Raw genomic sequence first — 20,441 nt, forward strand, 5'->3', positions numbered from 1 at the left:
AACCAACCTTCAAGTGACCATCAACCATGGCGCCCTCCTCCACCCCAGACCAAAAACGCCTATACATCCTCGACTGCGACCTCAGCCACTGGGACTCGCGGCACGGCCGCATCATCTCCTGCCTCGCCGACGGGTCCGACCAGCAAGACCTCGTGACGAATCTGCACGAGTTCCCCGACGGCATCGCCATCGACCACGCCCGCGGCCACCTCTACTGGACCAACATGGGCACGTCGGGCTTCTCCGCCGCCGACGGCTCCATCCAGCGCTGCGACCTCTCCACCGGCGCCAACGTCACCACCATCATCCCCGCCCGCACCGGCATCGGCGCCCTCCGCACCCCAAAGCAACTCGTCCTCGCGCCCCTCTCCCAAAAGCTCTACTGGTGCGACCGCGAAGGCATGCGCGTCATGCGCGCCAACCTCGACGGCAGCGGCGTCGAGACGCTCGTGCAAACCGGCACCGCGCCGGACGACGCCGCCGACAAGTCCCGCTGGTGCGTCGGCGTCGCCGTCGACGAGCGCGCCGGCCTGGTCTACTGGACGCAAAAGGGCCCGTCCAAGGGGGGCGCGGGGCGCATCTTCCGCGCGCCCATCGACGCCGCCACCCGCACCGAACACTTCGATCCAGCGCGCAGGACCGACGACGTCGAGTGCCTCTTCGACGGGCTGCCCGAGCCCATCGACCTCGAGCTGGACGTCGGCCGGCAGCTGCTGTACTGGACGGACCGGGGGGATCCGCCGACGGGGAACACGCTGAACAGGGCGTACGTGGGGCCTGGTATGGAAGGGGGGAGGGGAGAGGAGGAGAAAGGGGGCGGGCGTGAGAGGCAGGTTTTGGCGATGCGCTTTCACGAGGCGATTGGGTTGGCGCTGGATGAGAGGGAGGGCGTGGCGTACGTCACTGATCTGGCGGGGGGCGTGTATCGGGTGGAGCTGCCGGCGGAGGGCGGCGGCGGGGGGCAAGGGAGGAAGGAGGTCTTGATTGCCGAGCTGGGCGATGTGACGGGTATCGCGCTGGGTGGTGGAAGCTGATGGAGGAGGAGCAAAGTCTAGACGGAGGCGGAGAGATTCGTAGAGTAATGTGTCATACCAAGCAAAGAGCGCGTCTTGAATATCCATCTCTCCATGATAATCATCTTGAGAAGTCGATTGTGAAACATGTACCGAAAAGAACTAAGCTGTAACTCACCAAATCGCTCGATGATGTCCGCCGTTGGCGACGTCCCGGACGTAGCCTGAAAACAATATCCAAAGTATCTCCCAAAGTCCAGCTTTGACATAGATATCAAGCAGTAAAAGATCTGCTGAATGACAACAGAGTGTCTGTTGTCTACCTGAGTAGGTCTGCCAGCACAGGCGGAGACTTGTGTTGCGCTCTCCAGCCTTGTGAGCATGTTGAGCCACTGTCAGGCTTTTTTGTCCTGCTTCACGATCTCCTCGACATACTCTTTCACGAATCCTGCTACGGTCTTGCTGTCCTTTTGCGCTGCCGGATAATTAGCTGTGCTCGAGTCAAGAATGACTTGTATGAGGCGGAACACAAGGCAAAACTAAAGTGAATGTGAAGGGGGAGGACTGAGGGAGACGGTAGCGGTTGGCATGGCCAACTTCTCTTGTCAAGTAATCGAGAGGTGTTGACTTACTCGTGAAGAAACGGTCGGGCAACTGCGCCTTGTTGATCCCAGCAACTAAATCCAGTCTTCCCTTGCTTCGGCCCACTTCAGGCTCGCCGCTGTTCTGACTGAAAAGCATGTACGTGGGCGAAGTCGTGGCACAGCCCGAGTCGGAGATGATGTCGTCCCAGCGGCCGCTCTTTTGATCCTCCATCTGGTTTCGCCAGAGTGTGCTAGAAAGGAAGGGCGTGGGTCAGCAATGTCTGAGGGATCGGTTGTGGAGTATCGGGTTGGAGTGAAACGTCAACGGCTGGTTCAGTGAAAACTAAACGTGGTGCCTCTATCGTTGAAGCAGTTACGCTGAGTCGGGCACATTGGATACGTACAGGGCTTGATAGATACCCCGGGGACTCCCCATCATTTCATTTGTCACCTTTGCAGCGTCTTGGGACAGACCTGTGGTGCTGCGCAGCAAGGTTTCGATGACTGTCGGAGGGACGAGGAATAGAAGGAGCCTGACGGAGTGGTGCACAAAGAGCGCGGAGTTGGACAACATGGTAAGCTATTTCGTCTTTGTATCAGCATTAACACCTCAAGAGGCAGGGGCCCGTGGAGATGAATATAGCACAGTCGGGTCAGGATCTCCTTGCCACGGGCTTGATGCCTGCCGTGTGATGGAGGGAAAGCACATGCTCAAGCCAGAGTAGCGGCCAGAGCGTGGAAAGGGGGACTCACAACCGCTTGAGACACAGTTCCACCAAATGTCTTCACCGGCACGGAAGGGAAGAGACAAACCGACCCCGCCACGGCGAAGACATGTCCTTCCTCGTGCGATGCGTCCTGCCGCCAGCGCTTGAGCAGCTCCAGCGCAATGTATGCACCGGCACAGTGGCCGATCAAGATCAGCTTGACCGGAGCCTTCTTTTCTCGGCCTGGTGCCAATTTGGATACGCGATCAAGCAGGACAGCCTCCATGTGGTCGATTTCACCAGCCATGGATGACACAGAGGGTGGGTCGTCGGCACCGGCTCCTGCCCCGGCGAGACTGACGGTCAGGATCTCGTAGGTAGCGATTTTGGTGGTTGATCCAGCCCGGAGTGCTCGGTGGAGGCTGGAGAGGAATTCCCGGTAGTAGGCAGCCGGTCCGGGATTTCCGGGGATGAAGAAGATGAGGTAGTCCTGCGCCTCAGAGCTTCCTCCTGAAGAGGTAGCGGGTAGATGGATGGCCTGCTGGAGCAGGGAGGCCATGGTCGACAGGAATCAAGTTGAAGTGTCTGGAACAGTTGAGCGAGATGGATGTCCTGTAGGCTGTGTCAGTCGTAAAGCACACTACGGTTGGAGGACTTGTTATAAGGCTCTTGGACTAGCGCAGTAGCCGCTCTCCCCCGGCATCTGACTAATAATAGATCAGATGCCGTCTTACTGATCTCTCCGCGGTTGTGGTAGACAAGTCAATCTTGGAACTCGGCATGCAGATCAGATTGGAAACAAGATGGCATGCAGAGGGCTTGGGGAATGGAGGCGTAGACACAACGGATTTGGAGAGTTGCTACCAGCGCCATGGTCGGCATCAAGTCATGATATTGGCCGAGGTGGTGCTGTCCAGCCAGTCAATGTTGTTGGCCTCGGCTCCGGCAGCAGCTGGTGGCTTTCTTGGAGCAAAGAGAGCATGCGGCGTGCTTGAGCCGGGATGCAGCACGGGAACTATGAGTTGGGATCGACGCGGGTATGGCGCCGGCATGGAGGTGCGGGCGTCAGGCCGAGGCTCGCCGAATGGACGACGGCGCCGTCTGAAGTGGCTCCACCAGACGGTTTAGGTGGTCCAGCGTCACAGAGGCGCCGGACGATTGCGAAACAAGGATGGGTCGCTCGTTTACAAGGCTCGGGTAGTCCATCGGCGGCTGCGAGCTAAGCGCGCGCGGTGCTGATTGGGGGGGATCAGCGGCGCAAGAGGGAAAGAGGGAAAGAAGAGCAGTCGTCGACGACGGTTCAGTCTCGGTTCTGTGGCCTCGTCGAGCCCTCGAGCCCTCGAGCCCTCGAGCCGGGCAAAGCCCACGCGACTGGCCTTGGCTGGGGGTGCGGAACCGCAGAGGCCGTCTTCCATGGGTGCATCTCTCGTTCGACGAGCCGTGCCGCGTGCTACTGTTGCTCCACACGGCAGGCTGCTTCACGCAGCGATGCGACCGGACCCAGGTCCGGTGAGTGGTTGAGCAGCGCGTCGGTTGCATCAGCAAAAGCTCACGCCCGAGTTCGCGGCGGGCCGTCGGTCACCCCAAACGAGAAGCACCTGCTTGGGCGGCGCGGGCGGGTGGCTGGACGTACGCGAACGGAAGGGTCTGTCTAGATGCTGCGAACCGTTCGCAGGCCGAAGGGCCGGATGGCCGGCCGCGCCCGCCCAACCGCAGGGGCCCCGCGCACTGCGAAGGCCGTGATTCGAAGGCCATGCTCCGCGTACGAAAACCGGAGACCAGGAGTGCTCGTGCTGCACTCGCCACTGCGCAGGGCAGCCGTGTGCATGCATTGGCCGGCGCTGGGCTGGGAGCCAGGCTGTCAGAGATCAGCGGCGCGCCTGGTGCTGCGTGGCCGCGATGCGAGGTGTCGAGCCAGCAAGTACGGAAGCCTGAGTGGCAGAAACCCAGCCCTGCCGGGAGCGCCCACGCGAGCCATGGGCACCCGCGCCTGTCTCGCCTGTCTCACCTGTCTCGCCTGTCTCGCCTGTCTCGCCTGTGTCGCCGCGGCTTTTGCTCCACATGCGGCTGCGCAGGGAAAAAAGAAAACCACCGCCATTGGCTGCAAAATAAAACTCGAGTCCGACTCCTATCGAGCCGCCGGGAATAAAGGCTAAGCGAGGAAGCAACGACGCGACCGCGCGGGTGGCGGCAATGCCCGAGCATCGCACGGCCGACATGTTCACTTATTACTCAGGCAACCGCGCAACCGTGACAAAGAAATCAAATGTTCAATTGGTCAAATCCCAATTCAATCTCTCCGTCAATCTGAGCCAAGGAAGGTGCGAAAGGAAAGGAGCAGACACACACCGTAGATCAAACCCTAACCTCCTACTCATTCTCTAACCGATATCTTTAGACTCTCTCGCAATCTCTCAAACCTTCTCTCTCGCTCGTGCCCCCTTCTCCGCCTCCCTAATCCCAGTTGCCGGCACCCAGCTCCACCGGCCTGCCCTTCCGCATGTCCTCCATGACGTCCTCAATGTGCCACGGCTCGTAGTGGTAGCCGGGCGGGTAGTTGGGCGGCACGCCGTCGATGTACTCGCTCAGCGGCACGCCCTTGTTGACGCCGTCGACGACCTTGTCGAAGTGACTGTGCGCGTACAGCTCCGGGTCGTGGCTCCAGACCCAGGCCGGGAGCTTTGGCGCGGCGCGGCGCGGGTCGAGCTTGACTTTGCTCCAGTCCGTGTCCTGCAGCAGCTCGGCGTTGCTGAACCCCAGCTTCTGCGCGCACGCGTTGCGCACGAAGCGCATGCGCACATGCGCCCGCACCGCGTCGGGCACGCCGTCCACCGGCCGCTGGCCACGCCCCTCGACCGCCGCGTCCACCCCCAGCCGCAGGCACGCCGCCAGCGAGATGGCGTCCTCGATGGCCTGCGTCGCCCCGTTGCCCGACGCCGGCAGGAAGCTGTGCGCCGCGTCGCCGATTTGCACCACCCGCGCCAGCGGCGACACCCACGACGGCTGCGGGTTGCGCCACAGCAGCTCGAAGTTGATGATGGTCTTGGACGGCGTGAGGGCCACGAGCTCGCGGAACATGGGCGCCCACTTGTCCGCCCCGGGCACCTTGTCCATGCCATCGAGCACCTCGTCCGGCTCGACCGTGTTGTTCCAGGACTCGGACTCGCTGCCCGTCACCTACAAGTGCAAAAATGTCAGCGTCGGGGAAAGCTTGCGGGGGAGCATGCACGAGTGTAGACGCACGTCATGGTTCATGATCCAGATGATGGTGTCTGGCCGGGTCAAAGTAAGGGCGTACGTTCCAGGCCTGCGGAGCGCGCCATCAGTCAGCATGCATGTCTCAAGGGAGTGCCATATCCGCGGGAACATGCCACCGCAGCCGCTCCGCGCTGGCAGCGGCGGCAGCAGCAGCAGCAGCACCGGGCGGCACGTGAGGTTCAACAAAATGAAGAGAGGAGCGGTGCTGAGCAACTCACCCCAACCACGTCCTCACAATGGGCTGCTTGTCCCCGTTGCTGTCAATCATCTTGAAGAACTCCTTCACCTCCTTGTTCTTGTCCAGATGCTCGATCGGGAACGCCGCGCGCCACATGGCCCGGCCGGACGAGATGGCCTTGACCTGGCCGCCGACAATCTTCTGGCTCTTGCTGCCCACGCCGTCGGCCGCGACGACGACGTGCGCCTCGAACCGCTCGCCCTTGTCGGTCACGACGCCGGCCCGCCCCGTCTTCTCGTCCTCCCAGTACTCCATGACGCGCTTGCCGAACTGCACCTTGACGCCGAGCTGCTCCACCTGGTGCACGAACATCTTGTACACCAGGGGCCGCATCTGGAACGTGCCGGGCGGCGTCTTGGGATCGAGCCCCTGTGCCTTGAGCCGCTCCGCCACCTTGAGCGGCGCGATCATCTGCTCGCCCGAGTGCTTGAACGTCTCGATCCAAGCGTCGTGCAGCGAGATGGCGTCGTACTCGGCCGCCATCTCCGGCCAGTGCTTGAAGAACTTGGTGGCCGACAGACCCATGAAGTACATGTCGCCTGCAGGTACATTGTCAGCATTGTTTCACATCAGTCTGCGTGGCCAGTCATGAACGATGTTGGCGAAAGAGCAAGGTAGAGGTAGGTGGCAGTGGGGTGTGAAAGATAAGACATAAAAGTAACATGGGAGCACGTGATGTGATGTGATGTGATGGATTGTGATGGATTGCGTGCTGATGTGAGAACTTGCTTTAGACTATTGGAGTCTAATGCACATCCTTGTGCTTACCGGCTGTGTTGATAGACGCGTTGCGCTCGAGCACCTGCACATTGTGGCCCTTGCGGATCAACTCGATGGAAGCAGTCAGGCCTGCAAGACCGGTGCCCACGACGATCACGTCGAGGCCAGACGGCGGGTAGGACCCGACGGGCTTGGATTCCATGTTGCTTGCGAGCTAAGGGTCTTCTTTCGCGGAGGTTTATGATGCTGATAAGAACTTGGCGCCTAGACGCGGTAGAGTAGCACGCTCTATGCCTTCTGAGTCTGGCGATGATCTGCGCTCTCGGGTCGCGCTGATGGCTTGTGAGTGGAACCCAACGGAGAAGGATGAGGGACGATGTTTACGCCGTGTCGCTTCTGTTGTTTGGTGCTGATGAAAGAGAAGAGCTGAATCGAAGGAGTGCTGCAAGACTTGGGGAAATAATCAAGGTAAAGGCCCCCTCCCTTGCGGCCCGTATAAAGCACAGCTAACCCCAGCTCGGGCGAGCCCGTGGAGGGTCGGCCGGACGAAGGAGGCCGCTCGCATCGGAGACGTGTTGCCCGGAACGGCCTCTGGGCACGGCAAACGTTGGTCTCTGCCCCCTTCGCCCCGAGAGGCGCACATCCGGCTCTCCACCCAAATTCCTATCTGCCGGTTGTGGAAAGCTTGAAGAGGGCGCATGTGCGAAGGCCAAGAGGGTAAATGCGGTAGTCGTGGCGCTCGATGACGATGAGAACCAAGGTCGGGCGTAGTCGTCTAGGATGCACGCTAGAGATCCCATCCGCCAGGCGGGCAGCACGCGGGAACCAAGCCCGTTCGGGACCTAGGCTCGACGCTGTGTCTCGATGGAGCAGTAAAGTGCACGGATGGCTTGCGGCTACAACGGCACCCCCGGCTCTTGCGATGGGCTTGCCATTGCGGCCGATCTCAATCCCCAAAGTTGACGCTTGCAATTTGCGGAAGTCGTGCAACGATGTACCCCTGCCTTCGCGTCGCACTTTGTGGAACACCATGCGAGGTCCGATGCGCTGCTCGGATCGTGGCCCCGTATTACACATCCTCCATGACAGTTACTTGTCACAATGTACCCTCAGGTGGACCATTGCCACGTGAGCTCGTGACGTGCTATACTCCATAGTCCCAGACAAGCCTTCTGCATCTAGCCAGCGAGGCGGCCATGTTTTGTCTTGGCTCCTCTTGTATTCTCCAGCGGTCGAGTAAACTTACCATAGCTTCGGTGCGGAGAGTCCGGTCTTCCTCCTGCTGCTGAAATGACAGTTCCAGCCGATGCACCATTGGATGCTTTTTGCTGATCCTCATACTAGTTCAGTTAGGAAGACGGGACTGAAGGTCTGGGGCGTCAACGAGGCCAGCTGGAGATTGCCGGCACCTTGCATGGGATCGCTTCCACCGGACAAACTCACCGTTGGTGATGGCGATGGCGATCAGACGAGGTTGGAGGCGTACCTGCCTTCGGACATCGACGGAAGTTCGTACGAAGGTTGCCTTGGGCGAGGTCCTTGCGGTGAGATGCGACAATCCCGCGGACTCGCAACGCGTTGGCGCACTTCAGGGATGCAGGTAATTAATGCAGATATCCTCCCCCCTCTCCCGCTGCCGCAAACTTCTTATTCTATCCATCAGCTCCGTCTTGCGTGAGCAGCCGTCATCTTCGTCTGCCAGTCCGCGCAATCATGCAGCTCTTCACATACGTGGTACTCGCCATCGCCTTGGCAGGCTTTGCGGTACTCAAATTCATCCAATCTTTCAGGGAGAAGAACGACCCATCCGGGCTACCCGGGCCAAAGCTCATTCCCTTCTTCGGCCGTGTCCATGACCTTCCAATCCAATACATGTGGCTCAAGTTCAAAGAATGGGCAGACACGCACGGCAAGGAAGGCTTGTACAGGACCGAGATGCTTGGAGCCAAGTTCGTCATCGTGTCCGATGAGAAGATCGCCGAAGACCTGCTCGTCAAGCGAGCAAAGCACAACTCGGACCGGCCCATGATTCGCTCTCTGTTCGACTCGAAGAGTTCACATGGGTCCATGGAGTACCTCCCTCTGATGGGCAAGAACCGTAAGTCTTGGCTGAGCTTGATCGACTTCTGTCCCCCGGTAGACACTGACGGACCGTCACAGAGTATTGGGCTCGTCAGCGCCGCTTTACCCACGCCTACCTCACCGAAGCCACCAACGCCCAGTACTACGGAATCATGAACTTCGAGGCCAAGCGTTGGCTCTACCGCCTCATCCAAGATCCGGATGACTTTGGTTTCTCACTCGAGGACATGGCATCCAAGGTCATGTGCCAGCTGACCTGGGACGATGGCACCGATAGCCCAACCCTGACCAAGAGTGCGTGGGGCCTGCTCACACAGATGTCACCGGCCGGTCCCATTACCAACCTCATAACACCGCTGTGGCACTTGCCCTGGTTGCTCAACCCGTGGAAGCGGGCGGAGCGCAAGCGGCACGATGACCAGCAGGCGTGGTGGCTGAACAAGCTTCAGGGTGTGCGCGAGAAAATGGCCAAGGGTGAGATGCGCCCCTGCTGGACCAGATCCTACCTCGAAAACGAGACAAAGACCAACCTGTCGGGCGATTACGAGGCGTCGTCCGTCATTGGTATGATGGCTCTGGTTGGCATCTTCACCGTCGCCGGTCCCTTGTACTACTTCCTCGTATCTATGGTCTACCATCCGGAGTGGCAAGCCCAGGTGCAGAAGGAGATCGACCAGGTATGCGAGGGCCGCTTGCCCACGCTTGATGACATGCCTCGACTGCCCATCCTTCGCGCCTGCCTCAAGGAGACTATGAGGTGGAAGCCCAACGTTCCCACTGGTAAGTGCCGCTTGGAGTAGTGTTGAGCTTGTTATGATGAGTGGCGGGTGCTAACGTGCTATTGATAGGCGTGGCGCACGAGACCGAGCAAGACGACGAGTACAACGGTTACTTCATTCCCAAGGGTACCCGCATCCTCCCCTTGGACTGGTGAGTCTTGTTTTCGCCCCAAGGACGCCATGGCGTGGTGGTAGAATACATCACTGACAGAATTATACAGGGCTTTCCTGCGCAATCCGATCAAGTACCCTGATCCAGAGGCGTTCCGGCCAGAGCGCTGGCTGCAGCCTGGGTGGCCGACGTACCAGGAGCCCTTGACACAATACCCCACGCTCAAGGGCATGACCTCGTTTGGTTGGGGCCAACGCCAGTGTCTGGGCCAATCGGTGACGCAAGACGAGCTGGTAGTGGCATGCGGTGCGCTCGCCTGGTGTTTCAACCTCAAGCACAAGATCGATCCCAAGACAGGGCAGAAGATCCACATTCCGCTCGACAAATCCAACTCGCTACTAATCGTCAAGCCCGATCCCTTCCAGATGGCGTTCGAGCCCCGCAGTAACGAGCGCAGGGAGGAAGCCATCCGCCTCTGGCACGAGGCTGAGGCGAAGGACGAGAGGCAGCGTGCTGACTTCCTCAAGGTGGCTGAGATGCGCAGGGCTGAGGAGAGGAGGCTAGATGAGAAGCTGGAGAAGCAACCGCTCGTGCAAGTGTTGGAAGTTTAATTGGCTGTTTATTTTCTTTTTTGCTTTTGTTGGTGGCGAAATGCTTTTTCCGCACTTCGATTCTTTGACAACCCTGACGTGTTGAAATTGGCTTCGTCTGGCGAGCGTGGCTTTTGGACCCGATTATATGCGACGTAGATAGTTTGAACGACTTAATGCTAGCATGTGATGAAATGAATAAGCGAGAGCGGTTTAGACGCGGCAATCTAGGTACGATCTTGGTCGGTGATGCATATGCACGCAGTCATCAGCCACACCTGTGCAGCATAAGCACCATGTACTGAGTTTGGGGAAGGCTGGGCGTTGGTGGCACCATGCCAACAGGGCGCCGGTCCGGCTCGGCGGCGTGAGATGGCTGTGCCTGCAGATCAGGGCCGCCCGTCGAAGAGGCTGGGCGTCAGCAAGGGAAGCTGGTCTCGTGTAGTGTTGTCGCCATGTTTGGTTAGCGGATAGCAGATGGACCGGGGGCTAGCGGTAGTGATTGACGACACGATTTGTTGGCTTTGGTTTCGGCTCCCCAGCTCTTGTCCGGCTCAGGACTCCTGTGATGTCCCCGGCTTGTCCGTCGCGGCGCGTCCATTTCCGGGACGGGTGCGAGACACAGGAGCCGTCGGGGCACGTCGGGCTCGGGCGCGGACGCGGGCGCGGGCATGCTAGGTCGGGCCAAGGACGAGACAGCGCACTTGTCCGGGCCGCGCTCATATACAAGGACTGCGAGAGCGTCGGAAGAAGCACAATCGCGCTGAGTTGTTGCAAAGCAAGCGAAAGAGCGTCGTCGAATCACTCCGTCTCGCACCATGTCTCCCACGCTCCCTCAGGCCGTTGTCGGCACCACCATCAGCTTCTCCTACATTCTCCTGGGTACAGTGGCCTCTCTTCCCGCACGGAATGGGTCGGTTAACGTGAGCAGGGAATGCCATCACTCAGTCCTTCATGGGCGTGCCGGCGCTGCTGGTCGACTTCCCGCACCCGTCGTCGCCGGAGCACGCGGCACGGGCGCAGCATCTGGGGCGGCAGTGGCCCACGTTCTGGGCAGTGGGCAACGTCTTCTTCCGGCCCATCAGCACGCTGGGCATCTTCGGGTATGCGTACACGGCGTGGGTGGCGTCGCAGGGCCACGGCGCAGTGCGAGGCGATTGGAGGCTGTTCGCGGTCAGCGCCCTCTGCCACCTGGTGACGGTGGTGCACTCGGCCATCAACATGCAGCCCATCAACGACAAGCTGGACGGGCTGAGCGACCCCAAGAGCGGTCGGTCGGACACATCGCAGGCGGAGGCGTATGCACGCACGTGGATCCGGAGGAACTCGCTGCGGATTGCGATGCCGCTGGTGGCGGGCACGATCGCGCTGTTCCAGGCGCTGGGCGGGTAAAGGGAGGGTGTCACAGTAGAGTTGTTTGGGTGCTGACGGGCGCACCACGGCGGGAGGCTGCAACTCTGACGGGCTCGAGCAAGGCGGGGCGGCGTGTGGGGCAGCGGTCTCGACTCTCGACTCGCACCTGCCCGCCAATCATCCCCATCCCCATCCCCATCCCCATCCACTTTGCTTTCTTTGCTTCTCTCCTCAACCGTCCCCAACGCCGCTGCGCACTGCGTTGCGGTTACGTCATGTATCTACCAGGCGTGTCTCAGTCTCAAATAATGCACCACGTTGCTTCTGACAGCTCAACGGATCGATCGCGGGTGTCATGTCGCACGGCACGCGGGCACGACATTGTATGCAGGCTTCTGTGACATCAACATTGGTACCTAGCCATCGCATCCCGTCCCACGCGCCCGTCACTCATCGAAGCCCTTGGGCGCTACTTTGGCCCGCATCTCCAGCGCCTTCGCGCTGTCAACAAACTCCTCCACGGCAACCACCCTTGTGCCGTCTTCGGAAAGCGTGATCAGCATGACGCATTCGTTTCTCCATTCGCCCCTCCCACCCTTGAGCGTTCCTTGCATGCGTGCCGACACGACAACCGCGTTCCGCTCGCTGTCCTCGAACACGGCCTTGGGCACCATGGCGAAGGCCTCGAAGACGGAGAAAATGCCCGCCGCATGCTGCTCGAACGCCGCCTTGTCGCGTGCCGGCATGCCCAGTGATTCGGGCAGCACCTGGTGCTTGAAATCGTCCGCCAGGGGGGCCGCGAGCGTGGGGACCGACAGGCTACCGTAGCCGTCGAGGAGGGCGTGGACCGTCTGGAGCCTCTGGGATTGCTCGGTCGACATGGCGAATGAAAGTGCAGTGATGATTCGTTGAGAAGGATCTTAGCTCCCAAAGGGTAGGTCTGATGAGCGATTCAAGCAGCTCTCTTGGGGGTATCACCACGCCATCATCATATGGCCGCTGCTATTTACATGCTTGCTCGAGCTGAAGACGAGACTCTCGGCGCCGCGGACTATGCGCTCAATACCCGACCTCCGGAAAGCCTTCGAGACCCTTTGTTCCAGCTGGCGGCCCGGGAGGCCCTGCATACATTGACCGACGGTTGACGGAGACCCGACACTGGGCCCGCGAGCCGCCAGTCCCCATGTCCACCCTTCGGCCAGCGACCCTGGGCCCCGCCGTCCCCCCCGCCCGCAGCGCAGTCTCTCTCCGAGGTCCGCGCAGCCCTGCGCTGAGTTCCCTCTGGCCCCGGTCAAATACCATAGCCCTTCCACGGTCTGGGCAGAGTCTCGTACAGCCATACACTCGCCATCTTTCACCAGCTCCTACCATCAACCATGTCCAAAGCACTGCTCATCACCGGCGCCACAGGCAAACAGGGCGGCGCCGTCATTGACGCCCTCATCGAGCTGAAGGTCGACTGCACCATCCTTGCTGTGACGCGCGATGCCTCGTCCGCCGGTGCCCAGAAGCTCGCCAGCAAAGGCTCCAATGTAAAGCTGGTCCAAGGCAACCTCGACGACGCGCCAGCCCTCTTCACCGCCGCCGCCGAAGCGGCCAAGCCGTCGCCCATCGCGGGCGTGTACAGCGTGCAGATCTCAATGGGCAAGGGCGTGACCAAGGACAGCGAGATCGCACAGGGCAACGCGCTGATCGACGAGGCCATCAAGCACAACGTCGCGCACTTTGTCTACTCGAGCGTCGAGCGCGGCGGCGACGAGGCTTCATGGAGCACGCCGACGCCGGTGCCGCACTTCCAGAGCAAGCAGCTCATCGAGCAGCACCTGCGCGAAGCCACCGCGCCCGGCACTCCCGGCGAAGCCATGGCCTGGACGGTCCTGCGCCCCGTCGCCTTCATGGACAACCTCGCCCCCGGCATGCCGACCAAGGTCTTCTTGACCGCCCTACGCGACACCATGCAGGGAAAGCGCACCCAGTGGGTCGCCGTCCACGACATTGGCCGCTTTGCCGCCTTGGCCTTTGCCAACCCCGACGAGTGGCGCAACGTCGCCATCGGCCTTGCGGGCGAAGAGCTGTCGTACGATGAAATGAGCGAGCGCTTCCAGCGTGCTACGGGCTCCCCGGTGCCCTCGTCGTACTGGTTCTTCGGTAGCGCGCTGATGTACATGGTCGCGGAGCTGAACACCATGATCACCTGGTTCGCGACAGACGGGTACAAGGCGGATATCGCGAAGTGCAAACAGAAGAACCCCCAGATGTTGGATTTGGAGACTTGGCTGCGTACGAAGAGCGACTTCGAGACGAAGAGCCAGTAGACTTGGGTATGGAAGGGGGCTTGCGTTTCGCTCTTGGCGTTACTGGTTCGGATGACAGAGAGACCTTAGCGTCAGGGTTGTATATTAAGAATATATAGAATCAAGACGATGTTGAGACCCTCTGCGTTCAGGCACTGACTCGATGAAGTCTGAGGGGCAGCCGAGGCGCGCCTTCGATATTTTATGTGAATTATGCTTGCATATCCATTTTGGTAAGACAGTGCGCTCACTTTGATGCTCTTCCGTGGCAAGAAATAAACACCTCTCGTGAAAGTTCATTGGATTTGGCCAATATACACTTTGTGCTAGTAATAAGCCTACGGCGGTTCTTTGTGTGGGCAGTCAAAGCAAAATTCCAAGAACTGTTCTTCGTGGGTAGCTGGAGCAGATATCCAGATGCAGATGCGAGTAGCAGAATTGTACAAATGCATCAGATATAGAATGCCGCTACCCGTGCAGGTGGGTCAATTTCCTTCGTCGCCCATTGGGGCCTTGCGACGGGAGATCAACCGTACCATCACGACCGAACACTTCCGTTTCCAGAAATTCGATAGCCATATTGACAGGCATGACTCGCAACAACGAGGCTGTCAGACACTATCGGAAGCAATGATCGGCGCGTCAATGCCCAGTTATTCCAAATTTCACCTGCTCATCCTCTGGTCATTCAGAGCGTACGTTCGCTTGTAGAGCAAAGGGTGATTCTCTTGAGACAGCTACAGTAGCCAACCTCTTTGACAAGACCTTCCAGGCTTTCATGATATTGTCAAACATATTTGTGCGCTCGCGATGAAGGCTATCGTGATCTTTTGATTCTCATGCCGGATCAGTGACGCTGCGCGTAGAGCAAAGACCGGCTATCGTTCCCAAATCGGTAAAACATGGCAGGATTTCCTTCGCGCGACCGATTTGGAAGAGCGACTGAAAAGCATAGACAATCAGTTTGCAGCCTCATGTGCGAGTTTCACAGATATGTATCCGAGTTGATGATATAAGCGGTTCCGTGGATGTTTCGTAGGTAGGGGGTTGTCAAGGGGCTGTTCGTTCAGCCACAGTAAGCGCTACTACACGGAGACTATGCGAAACTGGCAGGTGGGATACGAGGTGCTCCACAAACGGTTTTCAGTGGGCAATGGCGCAGGAACAACACCAGTAGGATCGAGAAGGATCCAAGCCCCGCAATGTCGTCTCTCAGCTAGCTATGGATTTAACTTCAGGCCAGCCATGGCTATATCGACGTCACTCAAACTCCCAGCGCACAAGTCTGGCATCCGAAAATGCATTCAATCTTCCTGGCCCTCAGCGGGCTCACGCTCGCGCGCGCCATATCCCTATGGGAGCCCAGCGGGCCCTACCACGTCGGCTACACCCAGCACATCTTCGACCACACGACGCCCAACGACCCCACCTCCCCCGGCACCTTTTCTTTCTGTGTTTGAGACGGAAGTTGTTAACGGCAAGGTGAGAGAAGTATTGTGAAGTCATGGTGTCGGTTTATCAAATATCGAGCCAGAGCTACGCTACGACGGTATGTTGGAAAGAAGCTAAGCAGTGTTTCTTGTGCATGCTCACGTTGAGAGGAAAGAGTGTAAAGTAACGAATCCAACTCTCATCTCAAATCAATCATCGGTGCGCCGAACAGATCGAAAGCTCTGCGCATCTCCTTCTCCCGAAACGACACTTACACAATCCCTATCGTTCAAGCTCAGAGATCGCTCCTCACTGACCCGGGCAGACTGTACCACCCCCTTTTGTTCACTTTCTTGCCCACCACAGCCCCAACTTCCACCTCCCCCTGCCAAACCCTCCTCCTCAAACGACACCAGCGGCGCCTTGAGCCTCGGGTGCTCCAGATCCTCCAAATCCAGCACCCCCAGCAAGCGCCCACGCTCCGTCACCACGGGCACACCACCGGTGCAGCCCTTCCACGTCACGCCGCGCAAACCGAGCAGTTCCTCGTGCGCCAGCCGCTGCAGCTGGAGCGTCTCGTTCGTGCACCACTCCAGCCGCGCGTGTTTGTCGAGGTTGTACCGGCGCTGGATGGTGGCGACGAGCTGCTCGAGGGTGTAGGAGAGGATGATGACGACGGCGCCGAGGGAGAAGACGAGCGCGAGGTAGAAGACGGAGAAGTTGGTGTAGGCGGTGCTGCGGATTTTCTGCGGGGTTTGCGTGAGTGTGTGTGTGTGTTGTTGGAGGTGAGGGGCTACATGTGGGGTGGGGACTGGGGACTGACCTGGTTCCGGCAAAAGTAGCGCTCGTCGTCGCCTTTGGGTTCGACGAGGTATGGAAGGAATTCGGGGTCTGATGGTCTGGTCGCGGCGTCGATGTATGTGCCCTGGAGGTAGGCCATGGATGTCTCATGCCAATGCTCGACGTCCAACTGCCATTGGTTGTCTGGTAAAGCTCTCTGCATGCCAGCGGCAAGTTTGTATCGAGAGGTCAAGGCCGGCACACCGAGAATCTCGACCACGGAGGAAATAGAGGCAACGAATGCGAAGTGTGCTTCTATGGCAGATTTGACTCGCAATTGTGCTTTCTTATCCTTCCAAAGGTTAAATACTGCGTCGTAGCCTGATGTGGCGGTGGAAACGCAGCGCTTGTCCGGTGGTAAGTTTGGGTTGCAGAACTGGTCTTGCAGTATACATCCAAGAACAGAAGCAGCATCGTCTCTGAAATATACATTGAGGTACTCGGCCGACGGATCGTTCTGAGCGAATGAATTGCCGATTTGCCCAGCATACTTGTGAGCCGAGTACCAGGGGTCGTTGATCTCCTCGAGGAAAACTATACGGTTTGGTGATAGAAAGAAGAGCATGACGTCTGAATCAGGGTAATCCATTTCTGGTATAGGCCAGAACTCATTTTCAGCCCAATTTCGAGTTCCATTCTCGGTAATTGATATCAGTGGCCTTGCAGGAAATTAGTTCTTGCTTCACCATGGATTCAACGGGGTTTTACTTCAGTGTATAGTCTGCCGTGGTTCCACCCCACTCATCCCCGGAAGAGAGACCTGGGTACTCATAGGTGAACGGAGCATCTAATTGCTCTCCGAAGTAGTACCTCCAGAGATTTGCTCCCGTTTCGTTGTCGTAGACCAATTTCTTGCGTCCTTCGGTGCGTAGTGGTCCGCAATGGGTCGTCCTTCGATAAAGATACCGCTCACTGGGTGGCGAGTTGAGGCCAAGGTCGTAGTGACTATCCAGGAAACCTGTGTCAAACCGGATGTTTGACGATGTTGAGCAAATGTTTCCGTGGAAAGGGCAGCTTGCGTTGCGATCGACAGTCGTTTTCAACTGCTTATTGATGAACGTTTGACAACTGTTGAGGTCTGACTTGTTTGAGTAGCATTGCTCTGCGTAGTTGGCGTATACATTAAGGCGCTGGGACCAGTAGGCCACAATCGAACTTTCGTAACCCGTAAAGTTCTGGGCGGCGTTTGGGTCCAAGGCGCCGCAACGTTGCGCCGAGAGGAGCACTTCATTTCCCATCGTAGTCGCGATTCGAGAAGAGAATCCACTGGCGGCGGCAAAGAGACCGAGAAGTAAGATTGTCAGTGTGATGACGGGGATGATTCGCCGGTAGAGCCTTCGTGAGTTCCCGCGCCACGACCATGTTACTTGGAGAAAGCTCCAAAGGCCGCTAGCTCCGTTGGCCGAATTGCGTAGGATGGCTTGGCGTTGGTGATAAAGCCCGTCTCTTGCCGCCTCACGGGAATATAGCTGATGGAGCGTGAAGCAGGATATCCTCCAAACGCTGGTTCCAACTATGGTGACGAAGAGTGCAAAGAATGCGATAAGGAGATCGCCTTCACGCCGCGGAAGAGTAAGCGTAACTCCTAAAATGCGTCCGTAAGACCAGTTCGTCCAGGTGCCAACATGAATAGGGTAGGGCTCGGATTCGGCGGGTTCCATGGTGATGGTTGTGAGTGAGGTTTGCCGTGGCGACACGGTCATCCCTTGTGGTAGGAAGTGATTTAAAGTAAAACCATCAGCCGATATTTTGTGATGAGGCTAATGTGGCAGCGCTGCCTGTTGCCTGTTGCCTATTTGTACGACGCTGGTGACAAACATAGCTTCGCAAGGTCGCAGCTCAGCCTCGTCTGAATAATGATATCACAACGGATAAAAAAAGAAATGGAAGGAAAACCTAGCGATTCAGAAGGAAGGCTGAAAGTTCCGCACGTGGGGTCTGTTAAAGCTCCATGGAAGAGGCCGCAAAAACGTTACACAATTTGTGACACGACGTATGCTAAGCCACTTCCATGTACTTAACGCTACTGAGACTTTCGCAGTGGGGATCGCTGGCTCGGGCATGGACAGAAGTGTGGCTATTTGCAAAGGTTGGAAATCACTACTTATGTACATTTGGCGTGTTTCTGCAGCACCACAGCTACATATTTTGCAAGGCAGATAGTGCGGTTGAGTACAAACTTCATTGCTGTTGTGTTACTAGCGTTAGTCTCGCAAGCTGCCTCTCGAGAACTAGGAATGTACAAAACTGCGTAGTACGACAGGAATAGAACAGGTTCTATTTTTAATTTTTTTTCACCGTTTGATCGGAAAAAGAAAAGCAAGGGAACAACGACCTCATGCAAACATGCCTATCTCAACTCCGAGAACTCCTTTTTCATGCTCTTGAGACTAAAAAAAAAGGAAGACTTATTCTTCTTTCTAAAAGGCTTTTCTTATAATGTACACCCTCCCTCCCCAACTCAAAACTTGACCCTAAAATCCCACCCCACCGCCGCGCCATACGCCACCACGAAACACACGAACCCAGCCCCAAACACCGCCGCGCTAAACACAATCAACCCAGGATAATTCGGCGTGCCCGCGCCCGTCTCCAGAATCGCGCCCGCGATCGGAATCCCCACGAGCGTGCCGAAACTGACGACAAAATACGTAGTCCCATACCTCTTCCCGTAGTCTTCGGTGCGGCAGATCTGGGCGACGCACACGGGCGTGACGCCCACGATGCTGCCGGACGCGAAGCCAAACGCCGCGGCGAAGGCCGCGAGGAGGGCGGCGCTGCGGCCGGCGACGAGCCACAGCAGCGTGACGAAGGTGCACGCGGCGGCGGTGAGCAGCATGACGCGGAAGCGGCCCCACGCGTCGGCGAGCGCGCCCGACAGCGCGCGGCCGAGGATGGACGCGGCGTTGAGGGTGATGAGGAAGCCGTAGGCGCGGTCGGCCGCGAAGCCCGCGTGCAGCGCGTACGACGGCACGTACGTGACGGGGATGAAGAGGGCGAGCTCGAGGAAGAAGATGGCGGCCGTTGTGGCCGCGTAGACGGGCTCGCGCAGCAGCGCGAGGATGTCGATCGAGGCGCCGGATTTGGTATTGAGCGGTAGCCGCGTGCGGATGGTGGCGACGGCCAGGGCGCAGAGCAGGGTGCACACGATGCCGATTACTTGGAGAGAGCGGCTGAAGCCGATCTTGCTTTCGAGACGCAGGATGATGAGCGGAAAGACGATGCCGCCGATGCCGCCGGCTGTCAGGGCAAGGCTGGTCGCTAGCGCCCGCCGCTTCATGAACCAGTGGCCGATGCTGACGATGGCCGGTGTGAAGATGAGGCAGCAGGACATGCCCCCAAGGATGCCCCAATCTAGCATGTATTGCCAGTACTCTGGAACATTGTCAGTCTCATGCTCTAAGGGTGTATATTCTATTTTTGTTTGGGCTGGGGGGAGGGCAAACATACCTTGGCAGATGCTGAATAGAAAGACGGAGACGACAAGACCCACACAGCCGGGTATCAAAGTGTATTTCAAACCATATGTATCGAATACGGGGCCTGGAACGCGAATACTTAGCAAAATTTGGCGTCAGCAAACGAAATGTCATGCTTACCAATCTGGACGCTTCCGAAATACACCAGGAAAGTAAAGGTGCTGAAGATCCAGCCGATATCGGCATATGAATGATTTGAAAGCTGATGGGACGACAGCCAGGCATGAATGACTCCCATGGAGTTTAGCATGCCAAACGCTGCGACCATGGCACACCAGCTACCGAAAACGACGCTCCACGCGTGGAATCCAGCTTCAGGGAAGTCATCAGGCTCGGCGTGGAGTTGTTGCGTAACCACGTGCTCGTCGTGCTCCGGTAGCTGGGCCGTATTGAGCAGAGGCGTGGTCTCATCAGCCCAACGAGATGTCAAAGGGCTATATTCTCCGCCTTCACTGTCACTCATGGTAAGAAGGTTTCGCAACCAAAAACCGAACAAATGGTAATGATGAATCGAAATAGATGATGATTAAGCGTTTGCCGTGCGCCAACAGTGGTACGCCGAAGAAGTTGCAATGTTTAATAGATGCCTTTGGTGCAGAAACAGAGACGCGCTTTCATGGATATTTACATATGGTGTCACCCTTATCGCATAGAAAAGCGGGTTTCAGACCATGGATGAAGTGGACGGCGGTCGTGATGCACCCAGGGTCTGCCAGAAGGTTCGAGCTTGCGGAGACAGGGGTGGCCCCTGCGCCGACCGTTCTTCTCAGAGCCCACCAGAGCCGCTGGCACGGACACGGTGTGGAGACCATGCCCATCGGGCTGTAGAAAGTTCGAGTACTGTAAAGGTCCCGAACGCCGACCGGATAGAGTCTTCAGCAAGACGGCGTTGCGGATAAATTGGCGGATGGCAGGGTGGCGCACCGGGATCCGCGGGATAGCCGACATTGCCCGCCCACTG

General features: G+C 58.1%; 9 protein-coding genes across 9 annotated transcripts; 4 read left to right on the forward strand and 5 right to left on the reverse strand.

Moving 5' to 3' along the window:
• Positions 1-26: 26 nt before the first annotated feature.
• On the forward strand, positions 27-1,034 carry BKCO1_5800038 (low-density lipoprotein receptor ywtd; the record flags this gene model as incomplete). Its single annotated transcript, XM_020277552.1, has 1 exon — positions 27-1,034. The coding sequence occupies one exon, from the start codon at positions 27-29 to the stop codon at positions 1,032-1,034; it is 1,008 nt and encodes a 335-aa protein (XP_020126898.1).
• A 374-nt stretch (positions 1,035-1,408) lies between these two features.
• Positions 1,409-2,863, reverse strand: BKCO1_5800039 (mfs transporter; the record flags this gene model as incomplete). The annotated part of the gene is made up of 4 exons (XM_020277553.1): positions 1,409-1,488; positions 1,646-1,848; positions 2,002-2,177; positions 2,351-2,863. 4 exons carry the CDS (start codon positions 2,861-2,863, stop codon positions 1,409-1,411), a joined length of 972 nt encoding a protein of 323 aa, XP_020126897.1.
• Positions 2,864-4,758: 1,895 nt separating this feature from the next.
• BKCO1_5800040 (fad binding domain protein) lies at positions 4,759-6,722 on the reverse strand (the record flags this gene model as incomplete). The annotated part of the gene is made up of 4 exons (XM_020277555.1): positions 4,759-5,481; positions 5,548-5,611; positions 5,781-6,339; positions 6,569-6,722. The coding sequence occupies 4 exons, from the start codon at positions 6,720-6,722 to the stop codon at positions 4,759-4,761; spliced, it is 1,500 nt and encodes a 499-aa protein (XP_020126847.1).
• A 1,511-nt stretch (positions 6,723-8,233) lies between these two features.
• BKCO1_5800041 (cytochrome p450) lies at positions 8,234-10,104 on the forward strand (the record flags this gene model as incomplete). The annotated part of the gene is made up of 4 exons (XM_020277556.1): positions 8,234-8,618; positions 8,681-9,382; positions 9,451-9,532; positions 9,603-10,104. 4 exons carry the CDS (start codon positions 8,234-8,236, stop codon positions 10,102-10,104), a joined length of 1,671 nt encoding a protein of 556 aa, XP_020126848.1.
• Positions 10,105-10,901: 797 nt separating this feature from the next.
• On the forward strand, positions 10,902-11,475 carry BKCO1_5800042 (uncharacterized protein; the record flags this gene model as incomplete). Its single annotated transcript, XM_020277557.1, has 2 exons — positions 10,902-10,965; positions 11,015-11,475. The coding sequence occupies 2 exons, from the start codon at positions 10,902-10,904 to the stop codon at positions 11,473-11,475; spliced, it is 525 nt and encodes a 174-aa protein (XP_020126845.1).
• A 407-nt stretch (positions 11,476-11,882) lies between these two features.
• BKCO1_5800043 (cytochrome p450 protein) lies at positions 11,883-12,317 on the reverse strand (the record flags this gene model as incomplete). The annotated part of the gene is made up of 1 exon (XM_020277558.1): positions 11,883-12,317. One exon carries the CDS (start codon positions 12,315-12,317, stop codon positions 11,883-11,885), a length of 435 nt encoding a protein of 144 aa, XP_020126846.1.
• Positions 12,318-12,812: 495 nt separating this feature from the next.
• BKCO1_5800044 (uncharacterized protein) lies at positions 12,813-13,751 on the forward strand (the record flags this gene model as incomplete). Its single annotated transcript, XM_020277559.1, has 1 exon — positions 12,813-13,751. One exon carries the CDS (start codon positions 12,813-12,815, stop codon positions 13,749-13,751), a length of 939 nt encoding a protein of 312 aa, XP_020126851.1.
• A 1,619-nt stretch (positions 13,752-15,370) lies between these two features.
• BKCO1_5800045 (cytochrome p450 protein) lies at positions 15,371-17,662 on the reverse strand (the record flags this gene model as incomplete). Its single annotated transcript, XM_020277560.1, has 3 exons — positions 15,371-15,907; positions 15,985-16,660; positions 16,710-17,662. 3 exons carry the CDS (start codon positions 17,660-17,662, stop codon positions 15,371-15,373), a joined length of 2,166 nt encoding a protein of 721 aa, XP_020126852.1.
• An 800-nt stretch (positions 17,663-18,462) lies between these two features.
• Positions 18,463-19,943, reverse strand: BKCO1_5800046 (oxalate formate antiporter; the record flags this gene model as incomplete). Its single annotated transcript, XM_020277561.1, has 3 exons — positions 18,463-19,376; positions 19,452-19,544; positions 19,601-19,943. 3 exons carry the CDS (start codon positions 19,941-19,943, stop codon positions 18,463-18,465), a joined length of 1,350 nt encoding a protein of 449 aa, XP_020126849.1.
• Between the last annotated feature and the right edge of the window lie 498 nt (positions 19,944-20,441).

Source organism: Diplodia corticola (genome assembly GCF_001883845.1).
Source record: "Diplodia corticola strain CBS 112549 chromosome Unknown scaffold58, whole genome shotgun sequence".
Taxonomy (NCBI): domain Eukaryota; kingdom Fungi; phylum Ascomycota; class Dothideomycetes; order Botryosphaeriales; family Botryosphaeriaceae; genus Diplodia; species Diplodia corticola.